The sequence below is a fragment of the Rattus rattus genome, chromosome 7 (assembly GCF_011064425.1).
Source record: "Rattus rattus isolate New Zealand chromosome 7, Rrattus_CSIRO_v1, whole genome shotgun sequence".
Classification (NCBI taxonomy): Eukaryota; Metazoa; Chordata; class Mammalia; order Rodentia; family Muridae; genus Rattus; species Rattus rattus.
In genome coordinates, this window is record NC_046160.1 from 48,409,841 (window position 1) to 48,426,226 (window position 16,386).

General features: G+C 34.9%; 1 protein-coding gene across 1 annotated transcript in view; it reads left to right on the forward strand.

The window, feature by feature from the left end:
- Window positions 1-16,386, forward strand: part of Snx13 (sorting nexin 13) — a 103,014-nt gene that overhangs the window by 75,429 nt on the left and 11,199 nt on the right. Inside the window, 5 exon segments of the mRNA XM_032907648.1 lie at window positions 3,360-3,532; window positions 6,903-7,010; window positions 8,398-8,508; window positions 12,423-12,584; window positions 13,725-13,796. Coding sequence (XP_032763539.1) covers window positions 3,360-3,532; window positions 6,903-7,010; window positions 8,398-8,508; window positions 12,423-12,584; window positions 13,725-13,796 — 626 coding nt within the window.

The following is a 16,386-nucleotide window of genomic DNA, read 5'->3' on the forward strand; positions in this document are numbered from 1 at the left end:
CCTTATTTAAAAATATTTGACAAGCTACATGTGATTAGGATGATGAAGTTAATTTAAATTTGGCAAATTAATTCTTTACATGGTCATGTGTATATGGCTTCTGGGGGTGGCAGTGGCCTTATTAAAACAAAATATTCCAGCTCTGTCTCCATCTTCTTAAACTTTATAACACACGGTAGCTTCTTGTCTTCCTTTAAAGTCAAGCTGTGTGTTATGTGCACTTGAAAACATTAGCTTCATTTTTCCCCTGTTGTACATGTACTTGGGTAGGCTCCTCTCCCTAACAATCTGTGGCCGGTCTGGATGATTCTTTTTAAAAGTACTTTAATACATAGTCTGTCTCTTTTCTATTCTTTGATATTCTCCTCGTCTTATCAATTTGTAATTAGTTATGGTGAGCTACCTAATTGGCTTCTATATTACCTTTTCCAAACATGTCTTGATCAAAATTGATAAAACCATTTCTTTATTGATGTGTCAGCAGTGTTTAGAAAAGCCAAATTTTTAACTTGATGAAAAATGTGTCTATGATCCTTTTATCTGCTTGAGTATATGAAAAAGTTGACAGTAAATGTTAGCAGTGAATACACCTAAAATGTGTGGGTAGAGTGTGATGACCAAAGTATTTTTATTACTAATATTATCATCAGTATAATTATCATTGGCCAAAAATATCGGTAATATATATAAGATGAAGGAAAGCAAATTTTAAGTAGGAAGTGCAAATTTTAGAAAAGTTACTGTGAATAGTTAGAATTAGTTCATGTGTATTTGCTAATATAGATATCTACTTTTTTTGTTATTGAAATAATTTACTAAAAAGGTACATAGAAACTACTGGATGGTTGCAAAACAGAAAAACATTTGGTCAGCTCTAAAACCTCTTTTTTTAATTCTTCACAATTACAGATCATTGTATCATATCATTACATCATTTTTAGACTTTTGGCTAGTAGTCTAAACTCCCACAGTGCCTCCCACACAGGGCAGTGCTATGAAATAGTTGAGGAAGTGTCCAGGCACCATAGGGCATGAGGAGGAACGAGTTCTGGGAGGCGAAGAGGCAGTGAAGCCTGGAGGCACGAGAAACAGGAAGACCACTGCCTTGGTTTGATGGTGATTTTATGCCCTTGGGTTGAGAAACAGCAGAACTGAGTTCTTTACTTACAACTTAGCGTCATAAAGGACAGCTAAACATGAAGCGAGAACTAGGAAACTTGTTTAGATTCAGGTGTAAAGATTGAGGACTCTGAGGACCATGGTAGGGAAGTGTATCCGATATCCACAGAAAGCAAAGCCTCAGTTTATGTCTAACCTGAGTGTAACTGCAGTTTACTGTCTCTAGTGATCATATACCCCATGGTCTCAATTCCAGACGGGTAATACAGTATCTCTTCAGAAGTCATGGGCTATGAATTTGCAAACCTTCAGATAGCAAAAATGCTATTATTATTATTATTTTTTTTTTTTGGTTCTTTTTTTCGGAGCTGGGGACCGAACCCAGGGCCTTGCGCTTCCTAGGCAAGCACTTTACCACTGAGCTAAATCCCCAACTCCTAAAAATGCTATTTTTAAATGTAAAGTTATAGAATATTATATATGACCTATGCATATCCTCCCATATACTTTGAATCAGCTCTAGAATGATTCTATAACCCCGTGCAGTGAAACGCTGTGTAAACAGTTGATGACTAGAGAATAAGAGAAAGAACAAAAGTCTGTACATATTAATACAAGCACATCTAAACGATGTTTTGCTCAGTTGCTGATTGTAGGAGGGCTGACTGTGAAAACTGCATATACAATGGGAACAGCAGTCCTAGTGTGTCCTTTCGTAATTACAAAACACTCATGTGGCTAAGGTGGAAAGTGAAGTTTAGAGAGCAGCTCCAGGAGCAAGTAAGAGTCACAGTAAGGAAAAGTTGTGTTTTTGAGAAACCAGAAATGACAATCTTAATAGTAATTAGATATGTTGAAAATTATTCAGAAGAGTAAATTTTAAGACAAACACAAAAAGAACCAATAAAAAATGTAAAATAAAAAATACAATGATTGAAATTAAGATAAGCACTTGATTTAAGACCTTGAGCAGGGTAAACGCCATGCTGTCTGCCACACATGGCATTAGATAAAATGACTGAAGGACGGAGTATATACGTGCCATAGACTTTGAGGAAGCATTATGACTCAGTTGGTGAAGTATCACAGTTAGATTCCCAGCATCCCAATGTCAGCACTGCAGCCTACCCCTGTGAACCTAGTGCTGGGCAGGTAGAGACAGGAGTGTCCCAAGCCTCACTGGTTAACTGGTCTGGTCAGTTCTGTGGACAACTCCAAGTTCTATGAGAGACTGAAAAAGATACCTGACATTGATATACTGTGTTGTTCTAATGCATATGCACACATGCTCACATGCTTGCACATCTACATGTATACACACACTTGATAGATATGGAAAGGAAGCAACAAGGTTTGGGAGACCTAGACAGTGCTTCTCAGTTTGTGGGTCACAGTGCCCACAGGAATCAGATATTCTGCATATCTTACATTATGATTCACAGTGCCAGAACTACAAGTATGAAGTAGCAACGAAATGATTCTTTGGTTGGTGTTAATTCAACTGAAAACTGTACATTAAAGGGTCACAGCTTTGAATGTTGAGAACCACTACCCTAGAATGAAATGGAAAACAAGCTTAGAAAGACAAGAACATAATTCAGAGTTCTTCTCTTTATCTAAGAGTAGCAAAATCAGAAACAGAGCAGATTTCACTTTTAAAGGCTCCCTGACTCTTATGGTATGTGGGAAAGTTTTGTGGGGTTTTGTCTTTTCTCCTGCTGTTGCTAAGTCCCAGTATAAAGTACATTTGAGAAATGCTCAATGTCATCTGAGAACAGAATTACCAGGAGATAAGCTTTACCCTGTGGCTGTTTTATTGTTGTTTAGTTGAACAGGTTTTAGTTAAATATGAAGGGATGGTAAAAGCTTATTGTTTGGTTTCTGGGTTCCTGGTGTATGGATTTAGGAGACTGTACTGTTTCATTCTGAGTAGTACTGTGGTAGCATCCTTGATAATGAATAAAAGCTCTTGGGAAGAAAATTCAGTGCAGACACCACAATTTATGATGGATTGGTGCCATCATAAATGTTGAGGATGTTTTATGTTGTAGTCATCATTTATAATACCATAAGCATGTGTGCACAGAGGATAGGAATCTTTTATCCTTTGCTGCCGTTCTTTTGTCTCAGTCTGTCATTTCAAATTCTTCATTTCATGTTGTCTTTTTTGTTTGTTTTTGTTCTTCATCTCCCTCCTTTGGTGTCTTGTCCCTCCTCTTCATTTTGTTTGAAATGACTAGTATATGCTGACTATGACCCATATGCTGTGGCAGGCGTTTGTAATGATCATGGCAAGACATATGCACTGTATGCCATCACTGTGCACCGGCGCAGCCTCAACACTGAGGAGATGTGGAAAACCTATCGGCGCTATAGTGACTTCCATGACTTCCACATGAGAATCACTGAGCAGGTAATGAGGTTTGTAAAGCTGTGTCAAGCTGATGGGCTTTACACTGTTTCTTGGTTCAGCTTTGATGTTACATTTCTGTAAGGATGTTCATATTATATAAATGTATTGATATTTTATATACTTGGCAAAATTGGGGGCATAGTTTTGAGCTGAGCTACTAAATGAGATGTTAAGGCAATCTAGTTCATTGTGGAGTAACAACAAAGCACCAATGGTATTTCAAATGGGATAGTTAAATGTGTGTATATTTCTGTCCTGTGAGAGAAAGGCAAGTGGGTGAGGGGAAGGGAGGGAGAGCCTGTGTTTTGAGAGGAGTTGCTTTGGAACAGGGAAGAAGACTGCTGTGTCTCATTTGAACACAAAGGTGGGTTTCAGAGGCTTAAGTCAAAGCTACCGTTATTTTGAATGGTACGTCATCCAAAAATGTTGCTAAGCTTGAATCCTTTGCTTAAGTCATTTTGAACCACAGTCTAAAATGAACCTGACATTAACGAAATACTGTTTTAAATTCTTACTAAATTTAGTCTTGTTTTGTAGAGTTAAGTATAAAGATTTTTAAAGTTAAATGAAAAGAAATTGTTTCTTCCTATTTTGATAAAGATTTTTTTTCCTCCTTTTTTTCCTCTGGAGAATCTTTGATTGAGTCAAAATTTTAATTGTATAAGTACTATCAAGTCAATAAAAAAGATAACACAGATTTCAAATGACATATACTGTAGAGTCAGAAAATATCCTTTTCACTTAATATATCCAGAAAACTTGGTTGGTATTATGATAATCTTCTCATTAAAATATTCTACATCCAGAGTAAGACATGCTGATAGCCTTAAAATGATTAAAAAGAAGAGGTGTTGATGCACTCCTCTGCTTTGTTAACAGCATTAATGATACCTTTAATCATACTGCCTTTGGATATGTCTTTTCATGTATTCATTTTGGTGCTAGCTTGGTTTATCTGTAGATACAAAGTTTCCTGCTCCACTGGAGGAAGAGTGCTCACTTTTATCTATTAGATCATTGTCTAAAAGCATGAAGCCCCTATCGCTTCTCTTCATGCTCTGACCCAGTCACAGGTTCTTAAAAATTATATACAGCTAAGAATTGTTTTACTTAGTACTAAGTAATGGGAATTTGAATTTGTAGGACATTTTCTCTGTACAAATACTTGTAAATTTTTCTCTTAACACAACTGTTAAGTCTAAGTAGTATTTAAAGGTGAAATTATTTTAAAATTGGCTTCATTTTGTTTAATTTAGTGAGCAATGTTTTTTATCAATCTAAATAAATGAGTATAAAATCCCTTATTTTTTTTAAAAGACCTTGTATTTATATTTATAAAGGTCTTATATTTATAGACAGAGTTGATAAACTAAAAGTTAAGAATTGAATGTCACATGCATTTTTAAATAACTGAATTGCTCATTTATTTATTCGAGAAATTTTTATTAAGATTTTCCTGTGTGTCTGACTCTTCTCAGTTCTAGGAAAATAACAGTGTACCAGACAGGCAGATTCTATATACATTTGTATAGATACTGCACATTTCTGTTTCCCCTTGTAAAGTCTGTATAAGTACACAAACATACTGATGCCAATGATGATATTAAATATTCATTATTCAAATGAGTAAATTTATGTGTTTGAGTATTAACACATTTTGAATTTTTCTTTTTTTTTCCATAAGCCCCCATCCCCTATTTGAATTTTTCTTAACATAATTTTAAACCTACTTCAAACTTTTAGTGGTGTATTACAAATCTAAACTTGATGAAATTCTAAAAGCTGACAGTCTTAAGATCAGGTAAAAGGTTTGGCTTCTCCTAAGGCTTCTCAGTTGTTTCAGACAAGAACCTGGCCTCTTCCCTGTATCTGTGCATTCCCGGTGTGAGCTATGAGTATAGCACAGAGGCAGGCTGACCCTGTCTTAGAATATGTAGTTATAGTGTAAGGCCTTCCACATGTGAATTTGGTGAAATGCAGTTCAGACCCTGTTCTTTAGGAAGAAAGGATATATACCATCCACTCTGAAAAAAAAAATGAGTGGGTAATTTAGAGTCATATGTATAAGTAATATTCTAGGAAATTGTGTATCTTTGGAAACAACATACATGTTGACTTCCACAAAGTGTAATTTTTTAAAGGCTTGCATAGATGCAATGAATACTGTTTCTTCTGGCTTCATTTATATAGTCAAATTTGTGAGTTGTCACTACTATTCTATACTTTCAATGTATTGCCCGTCTGCTTTTTCTTCTTGATACTTATTGAAGCAAAATAATTACTTTACGTATATACTATGCAATGAACTTGTTCATGTTTTCATTCTGAACAACCATTATATTTTTCACTGATTTTAACTGTCAGAATCTTCCTGTTTGGGATGGAGATGATTCTGAAGCTCATATATCCCCTCCCTCTTCCTCTCCCTCCCTCCCTCCCTTCTTCCCACCTTCCTCCTCCTCCTCTTCCTCTTAATGTCTGCAGCAGGAATTGGTCTTCTTCATAAAGATAATATATTTTAAACAACAGAAACTTTTGCTTGCCTCAGTGTGTGTAATATGCAGAGAGGGAAGAGACTGCCTAAAGTTTTAGGTACTGGCTGTTGGCCAGGCCTTGTCCTAGATCACTCTAGCAATAGGGGTAGTAACACCTCGTGCTTGAGAAGATATAGTAGATTACTGTCCTGGTTGCACCCAATGTTAAGTCTGAAAAGCCTAGACTGCTATATTGCTCTGTATTTTTTACATTACAGAGAAAACAATAAGAGTGACTCTTGGGTCTTTTTCATAGTGTAATTTATGAGCTTATTTTTCATATGATGATGAGAAAAGTTTATTAATATTTATTATAAGTATATGCAGAGTTATAATACAGTTCCTACGTGTAATTAGTAATTTGTCTTCTCTGCTTTTTAAAGATCATATTACAGTGATTATTTTATAGTCACTAATATTGAAATAGTCCCTTAGATTTTAACAAGTCATAATATCATAACTTCGAATCAAATTTAAATTTATTAATACTCTATTTGTGAGACAAATGGTTGCTAAGAAAAATATAACTGCTTTACTATGGAATTTTGACTAATCTGAAAATTAGACTCCAAAATGAAAAGTGGTATGTCTGAATGCCTGTTTCATCAGGTTTTCACTGGCATTATTCCCCATTGCCAGTTCTTTATGATTAAGAAGGGTAACTGTATTTTTGGTGTTGTGGACAATATATATGATGTTTTATTTAACGTAAGAAAATATAGCCCTGAATTATTATTATTATTATTATTATTAAGATACTTTGACATGTAGGGAAATTGTTATGTGGAAATTATTTCTCTTAAAAAGAGAAGTATTAAATGTATTTTGTCTTCTAGTTTGAAAATCTGTCAAGTATATTGAAGCTTCCTGGTAAAAAGACTTTCAACAATATGGATAGAGATTTTTTAGAGAAGAGGAAAAAGGATTTAAATGCTTATTTGCAGGTAAGGCCATTTTATTATTTCCTTCAGATTTCATTTGTTATAGCACATAAGTAGATCGATTTTGTTATTGAGTTATGTTTGGTGCAGCATATACATGGCATGCCTGTGCCCCAATATCCAGCCTTATTAGCAGTAAGAACAACACAACCAAATATTGTGGCTGGCTGTAATTGTGAACGAGTAACCAATTTTAATAGTGTATCAAATGTGACATGTAGTCTTTTCGATAGTTTATTGTTTCTGTATTTAATGTTAAATTTAGACATTTTCTTTTAAGCACTCAAGACTTTTGCTTACTTGTGTTTAGATGAGTATATGTAACATGGTTTTCAGGTTATTATAACTAGGTATATAGTAAGGTGTACCCAACAGTTAAATGCTTATAACTTAATACATATGAGCTTTTTAGGTTACCTCAAAACCTGGTACCTTTTGTTGTTCCCAGAATAGTTCAAGAGAAATAGAGCTGAAGATGTTTTCTGGGTCCATCATTTTGGTCATAAAATTTTCTCACATGAAATACCATATTTTACAAGTTACATATTGTATAGACTGGTGAATGCCTAGAGATTGATTTTACATCTGAATATCCAAACCCAGGTAGAGTAATGAACCTTTTCAGGTCATCTAGTTAGTGGTTTATAATGATTTATATATCTAAGGAAGGTGTCATCCCATCGGACAGTAAACATTCCATTATTTAGCTTCCTGTGTTCTACAGCTAGAAACCACCTGTTTGGGAACATGGATTTATATCTGTGGCTTATAGATGGGTTTTTGTTTGTTTTGTTTTGTTTTGTTTTGCTTTGTTTTTCACAAGTAACAGATTTGTATAGTTCCAGTAGTGGTAATTGCTATTGTGTATTGAAAGGCCAGGAGGCAAAGGAAGAAAGCTGTCTGTCACTTCCTACTTTCCCAACTGGGAACTGAAGTGCATAAGTTGCATTTATAAAACTTGCTAAACACTTTAGTTCAAAAATACTGAGTTTTAGTTGTATTAAGATCCCTAATGTTCATGTTTTTACAATTGATAAAATGACATTCCCAATTTTGGTAGTATATTTTGTTCTTAAAGGGGACTGGCTCTATTGCACTTTTAGCTCCTGCACTAAGTGTATCACCACTTTTGGCTTAGAAGCCACTAAACTAAATTATTAAGTTCATTTGCATTTGTGAAGGCAATATGTTTTGGACTTTTTTTTATAGCACTTGAAAGTTTCTATAAGTATGTCATAAAATTCTATTTTTATTACTCTTAAACTTTAGCAGTATTATATCAACAGCACAGTCTTCTAGTATGGATAAGCTGTAGAGCCAGACATTTTATAAAATAGAATTGTAATCAGTGCTATCTTACCCTCTTATGATTTCTTCTTTTCCCTGTTAGTTACTCTTGACCCCTGAAATGTTGAAGGCGTCCCCTGCGCTGGCTCACTGTGTCTATGATTTCCTTGAGAACAAAGCCTACAGTAAAGGGAAGGGCGATTTTGCTCGAAAGGTAAGCATACTATTGAATTTCCTTTTAAGATCTTTCTTGCTTCTTTTTTAATAGAGGAAGATATAGATTTACATATATTTTAAAATGATATGTTAAGTATGTCTTGGCTTAGTCAATATGCTATTGCCTGGAGTATCTGTTAGTACCAAAGATGCAAAAGATAGACCACTGACCCAAATCATCATGGCCACATTAATTCATGCAAACAATTAATTGAAGCACACTCTTAAACATTTATGTGCATGGGCTGCTTCTCCCTACAAGTGGGGCTCAGGAGGTCGACATTAGATGTGAAGAAGATGAGGTTTTCACTGCTGAGAGGGAGGAGGTTTCCAAACGGAGAATGCGGCAGGCAAAGTAGGCAGGGCTACAGGAGCAGAAGAAGCATGACAAGTTAACCATAGGAAGGACCTCCTGAAACAAAAGATATGACTGCAAGGTATGCATAAGACAGTCATAGCCACAGGGAGCTGTAACAGCAAGTAGTCATAAAAACCTTTTAAGACAAAGATACAGTTGTAAGATGGTTGTAACAAGTTTTTGAAACAGATATGGCTGTCGTTTCCTAGAAGAGCCATGTAAACCATTTATAGTTAAGGTTACAGGCAAGCTAATAGCCCAATCCTTGAGAAACAGATTTAATCACAAGTAAGAATGAACCTAGGTTTTCTTTAGTATAGGATTGCTCTCAAGCCAAAGATGGGAACAGGCTAATTTATCATATCTTATATATATAAGTTTACATTATGATCTAGTGGAGCTTGAAAGAAAAAACAAACTAACAAACGTCTAAAGTAGTTAGTCCATTATGAAAGTTTGCCTGAATTAGGTTACAAACTTTTCATTATTTCACTGAGAGGAAATGTGTTTCAGTTGAATTAAAGACAAGAAAAAATGTTAAATAGGATGTGTCCTGAAAGTATTTTTACCTCCTAGGTGAAATGTTTGTTATTAAAACTGTTTCAGTTAATTTAAAATATGGTACCAGGCCTGCACTTGGAGTTAAGTGTTGTGGTATCAACAGAAGCCTTATAAACAGTCCTCAAAGTCCTGCTTCCTTCTTTGCTAGGGGTCATCAGTGTATTTTTCATTTTATAACTTTAGTTTTCTCAAGAAACCAAGGTTTTTCTCTTTTAAGCCACTGCATAAATCAAGTAAGATCTTATTTTGTGTTTAACTATATCCCACACATAACTAATAAATGTTTGCTGGTAATAAATAATATGAGCAAAGCAAAATTTAGGATGGTGTGCAATAACCCTTTCCAGCATTTTAGAACTTTAGATGATTTTAAAATAACAACTGAAAAGCTTCAACCACACTTCTTCCCATCTCGCCATTAAAAACCAAAACCAAAACCAAAACCAAAACAAGAGGTTGGGGAATTGATACAAAATAATCAATAATACTTAGGATTTATAAATTGGAGTTCATATTAAATTTCAACATCTTAATGGATGCTAACATTCCTAAGTTGAATGTTTTAAAAATAAATTCTCATAAATAGACTTTAAAATAGTAAAGTGTGTGTGTATCTATATGTATATACATATGTGTATATAAGTACACATATATGCATGTGCATATTTTCAAGCTTTATTTCCTGAGTATTTGTATTCAGGATGCACTCTTACATGTTAATAGAGACGTGTTTCAGTTTTCTGCCTTATTTTCTATTTTATGAGTACATTAATTCTAACTATAGAATTGATAACAGTTGTTTGAGATAAACTAAGTTTTATATTAAATATGCACCATCATTTTAAATAATCTGCAGGAGTACATGCAGGTTAGTTGCATATTACATTTTAAATTACTAATAAAGTCTAAAGACCCCTCTAAGTAGTCATTAAATTAAATAATCTGCAACATTTTATGAGAGGCTTTTCACAGCTTGACAAATGCCTTAGAAACCATTGATTTTGTCAATTTCTTTTTTAAAAAATCTGTAGAAAAATTAATTCATAGAATAAGTAATAAGAATACTTTCTCTGGTTGAAGTAACTTTTTATTTAAGGATATGTTGTGTGAAATCATTATGCGAATCACTATGTGAAACCATAGTTAGAAGTGTTAAGTTAAAATTCGATTTGAATGTTATGTTACTAGAACAGAACTGAGTAGAGTTGGTAACGTATATAGACAGCACCTGTATAAATTATGCTGAGGGTGTGCTTGTGCTGGCCCTCTGTGATTTACTCTTGTGTCTCATAGTTTTAAGGTTTGTTTTTTTTTTTTCCTGTTTGTTTTCAGAATCCTTTCTAGTTCTATTTTAAACAAACCCTGTATTTGTAGAAATAATGTAGAATGGACTCTCATGCTTGCGAAGTTCTTTTTAGTGAATATTATATTTGAGGGTTGCAATTTTCTCTATAGTTGCATGTTTTAAATGTAATAGATGCTTCATAGATATTCTCTTAAGGACTCTCTTAGAATTCTGTATGCTGGGCTGGGCATGGTGGTGCAGGCCCTTAATCCCAGCATTTAGGAGGCAGAGACAGGGAGATCTCTGAATTCCAGGCTCAGCATGGTCTACAGAGACAGTTCCAGGACTTCCAGGAACCTACACAAAGAAACTTACTCTTGAAAAACAAAACAGGCAAACAAATGAATTCTATTTGTGTGTTCTTTACTAAGATTGACTATTCCACAAAGCATACCTGCTTTATTTGTTGGCTGTCTCAGTTACTTTTCTATTGTGGTAAAACACCATGATCAAGACAATTTTTATTTGAAATGTTTATTTGTGCCACATGGTTTCAGAGGGCTAGAGTCCATGGCATCAGGAGCTGAGAGCTTATGTCTTGATCTGCAAGATCAGATAGCACACTGAATGGTGTATCTCTTTTTAAACCTCAAAACATGTCCCTATGCTTGTGGCGTTCTCTTTATAATGAATATTATACTATATGAGAATTGCTAATATCCTATCCTTCAGTCCATAGTTCTTAATCCTTCTCAAACAATTCAATCAACTGGGGACCAAGTATTCAACAATATGGCCCATTCTCATTAAGGCCACTCTATCACACTCTCTGACTTCCCATAGGCTTATGGCCATACAGAACACAAAATGCATTTAGTCTTCTTAAAAGTCCCCAGAGCCTTCCTTGCACAGTCCAAGGTCTATTCTGAGTCTTCAGACAATCACTTAATTGTAACCCTCTGTAAAAATCAAAAGCAAATAACATACTTCCAACATACAGTTTCACAGAATATGCATTATTATTATTATTCCAAAAGGGAGGATCATGGTAATAGTGAGAAAACACTGGACCAAAGCACATCCACAATCCCGCAGGGAAGCTGCCGCCGTTTGTAGCTCTAGTTCCATGCCTGCTGTCAAAAGGCTTATGGCTCTACTCCTCAGCTTTGCTGGCTGGTTTGCAGCAAACTTGTCTCTCTTGTGTGGTCCCACTCTTTCTGTGGTTTTTGGTAGATATCTCATGCTCTGGCAAAGCATTACTTACCATTACTTTGGATTGTGGTGAAAGTATGGGATAGTTTCTTTTTTTTTTTTTTTTTTTTTCGGAGCTGGGGACCGAACCCAGGGCCTTGCGCTTCCTAGGCAAGCGCTCTACCACTGAGCTAAATCCCCAACCAGTATGGGATAGTTAATTCTGTTTGTATCACATTTTGTTTGGGAAGGTATTCAGAATTTAATAAGCAAACAGTGAAGGCTTATATTCCTATCCTAATAGTATCTTCCTCAGTCAAATTTTAAAGTCATCTATGTGTGTATTAAGATGTGTTTTTAAGATATATCAACAGTTTTTGTTTGCTTTGTTTTGAAGGCATTGGCATATTATTGACTGGAAAATCATTTTATCTTCACATGGTTGCAACTCTGTATTTTCTTAGGCTTCTGAGATTGGAACTGATCTGAGTATAATTTTTTTTTTTTTTCATTTTAGATGGACACTTTTGTAAATCCCCTTCGTAACTCTATGAGGAATGTTTCAAATGCAGTCAAGTCCCTTCCTGACAGCTTGGCAGAAGGAGTGACAAAAATGTCGGACAACGTGGGCAGAATGTCAGAGAGATTAGGGCAAGACATAAAGCAGTCATTTTTTAAGGTAAAAAGACATTTCCAGTGATCTCTAAAGCAAACGTTTTTTTATGTCACTATGATATATTAGGCTTCTTCTCCAAAATTTTCAGACATGTATTCATAAAAAAGAAAAGTTAAAAAGGAAAAATTTAGATACTGATACTAAAAATCCTTTCATTCATCAGTCTTTAGTAGAATTTTACAAATTCATTTATAATACAAATTTAAAATTAGTTAAGTATCAATTTATTGCACTGGGCTGTTTTGATTCTTTAATGGTATAGATTGCTTTGCAAATAAGTTATATTTGCAAATGAGTTGTACTTTTCATCCACTGAAATATAAAGTCTGATTTCTCCATTTTTCACACAGTAGAGGGTCATGAAATCAAAGTAAGAAGTCCTTCACCTGGTCAGTGTCTCCACCTGTCCTTAATATACACACCTCTGGGTGGTATAGATGTTTCCAGGAAGCATTTTTATTTGATGTCTAGATAATGGGATTAAACTAAGTACTTTTGTTGCATTTCCACCTTACACTTTTAAAATAATTTTGACAGTTTTTTCCCCTTTTTAAGGATGCCATCAAAGCTGTAAATAGCAAACCATAAACCTAAAACTTGAGGGGTAGAAGAGGGTCATAACTAATTCCATCTGAATCTGAATGGCACAGACACATTACTGAAGGCAGATTGTCTTGTGTGTTAGAGGCTGTTCCTTTTCTGTTCACCATTATCCTTCTGGGCTGCTTGTCCCTAGCTGCAATTGTGAAAGTGAAACCCTACTGTGAGGGGCAGCCCTGCTTCTGCTGGCAGTCAGCCATGTGACCCTGGCTGGCCAGAGAAGCCATTGACCTTTCCAGCCCCTACATGGTCCTAGCTGACTCTCCTGTTGCAGTGGGTTTTCAGCTCATTCTGCTTTTTTTTCTTCCCCTTATCAAGTAATTGTTAACTGCTTAAGCCTATTAACATGCTTTCAAGAGAGCTTAGAAGATTGGACGACGTCTGTTCCCTGGGGATGCTAAGTTCAGAATTTAGAACATTAAGCTTTGTTAACACATTGCACCAATAATCAAATCAAATCAAATTCTGGTTTGTTTTGGTTTCTGATGGTATTAGAATTTTTTGCTGTGCTACTGTGTTCACTTTTATTTTTTAAATGTCTAGGTACCTCCTTTAATTACAAAGACTGATTCGGATCCTGAGCATTGTCGAGTCTCAGCTCAGCTTGATGATAATGTGAGTTAACTTTATTCTATAATTTTATTTAAGCTATAATTCAAATCATTTTTGGCAGATAATCTTAGTAAATGTGCATATGTTTCATTCATTCAGTTTCCCATATTGTTAAACATGAGAAATTCTTACAGACTGCCTATGTTCCTGACTTCAACATTTGAATTTAAACAAATACAAACAAACGAACAATTACCAGGGCATAGAAACCACCCTCTTCTCTTGCTGTCACAGCCTGCTCCTCCACCAGGGATGTACTGCTCTCCTAACTTTTATCCCAGTTTTATACTTTATACTTTAAATGAAACTATGCAGTATGTGTTCCCTTATGTCTATTTTGCTTTGTTTTGTTGTTGTTCAACCTTCTGATAGTCTTTTATGTCATATTATTTAGTAGCTATATTTCAGTTCTTGTGTCTTTGCGGTGTTTGTATTTAGTCTTGTGAATTTATATATTGGATTATGCACAGAACCCTGAATATTTTGTGCATATTGTAAAACTAAAAAAGATAAATATATATTCTTCTACTTAAGAGTCAGGAAAAAAATATATGTATATAAAGTTGTAGTATATGCTACTAAATACTTTTCCAAAGCCGTACCATTTTTACTATTACTAGCACAATATGAACGTTAATATTCTACATCCTGGCAAGAGCCAATATTTATATGTCTGTAGATTCATGTATGTTAGCCATTAGTGTCATGTCTTATGGGTGTCTAAATCTCATTTTTCTATTGACTTGGATGTGTTTATTTTTTATGTGTTTTATTAATTTGGGTGCTGAATATAATCTGAGTATGAGTAACATAGATATGATATATATTATGGATTTCTGAAATACCTCCGCCGACTCTGTCTGTTGCTTTTGTAACTCTGTATGTTGCTCTGTGACTCTTTTTTGCAGTTCTTTTTGATTTGCCATGGTAACATTTAAATTTGTACCTCATCTGTGGTAAATTATATGTATAGATTAAAAAAGAGTTCAGCTCCGTTTATTAAAAGTCCATCTCTCCCCACTGCTGGTTTTTTCTTTACCATATTAAGTATGCTTCTGTTTTGATTTGTTAATCTGTTTCTGGGCTCTTACACAGATTTATGTTAAATTTATAATTTTCTGTTTTCAATTTCCAGATAGATTTGTTAATAATAAAGTATCATATATGTATATATTTTCCTTCTTCAAGATCATTTTAAGACACTTACTGAGTTTAATGTGTAATATCTGTAACATCTTTTACTCTGGATTATATAGTTACTTTTTTTAATGTCTTGGATCATTACACTGATTTTTTTATTAGATAACTGAGCAGTATTTATTTTACCACAGTAATAAAGTGAATCCCTCTGCCCTGTGGACTGTTTACGTTATAAACTGTCCTTTCATGGCATAACAATTATATTAATCAAATGTTTAGAACATAGTTATGAAAATTAAAAACCTATACTTTTTCTTGTCTTCTCAGTTATAGCGTTAATTAGGAAATGAGCATTAAACTATTGAAAATCATTAAATGATCACTTATATATAGTTCTAAATCAGTTGCTATTATCTATTGGCATGCATAATTTTTCACATAAAAGCATTATAGCTGTTTTTTTCTGTTTTGTATATAATTGAAGGCTTTTACAATTAAAGTATATTAATTTATTTTCTCTTTTTTAATTGATAAAACCCTTCCATAGAATATATTCTGATCATGCATTTCCTCTCCCATCTTGTCCAGGTTTTCACCACATCTCACCCACCCAGCTCCACAGCCCACTTCCCCTTCTTTAGAAAACAGACAAACCATTTTTATTCTTTTTCTTTTCTTTTACTGGATATTTTCTTTATTTACGTTTCAAATGTTATCGCCTTTCCTGGTTTCCTGTCCATAAGCTCCCTATCCCATCCTCCCTCTCCCTGCTTCTATGAGGGTGCTCACCCACCCACCCACTTCCTCCTGTGCACTGGCGTTCCCCTATACTGGGGAAACGAGCCTTCACAGGACCAAGGGGCTCTAGACAGAGCCATCCGCTGCTACATATGCAGCTGGAGCCATGAGTTCCTTCCTATGTGTACTCTTTGGTTGGTGGTTTAGTCCCTAGGAACTCTGGGGTGTCTGACTGGTTGACATTGTTGTTCTTTCTATGGGGTTGCAAATCCCTTCAGCTCCTTCAGTCCTTTCTCTAACTCCTCCACTGGGGACCCTGTTCCAGCATTTTGCTGGATACAGAAAACACACTTCAGTGACAAAGACAGACACCACCTCAGAGTAAAAGGCTGGAAAAATGTTTTCCAAGCAAATGGTTCCAAGACACAAGCTGGAGTAGCCATCTTAATATCAAATGAAATTGACTTTCAACCAAAAGTTATCAAAAAAGATAAGGAAGGACACTTCATACTTGTCAAAGGAAAAATCTACCAAGATGAACTCAATTCTGAACATCTATGCTTCAAATACAAGGCGCCCACATTCATAAAAGAAACTTTAGTAAAGCTCAAAGCACACATTGCACCTTGGGAGACTTCAACAAATCATTTTGAAATAGAGAAAATACTCAAGAAAGATACTCATGCACAAAACTCCCAAATCATAAAAACACAAA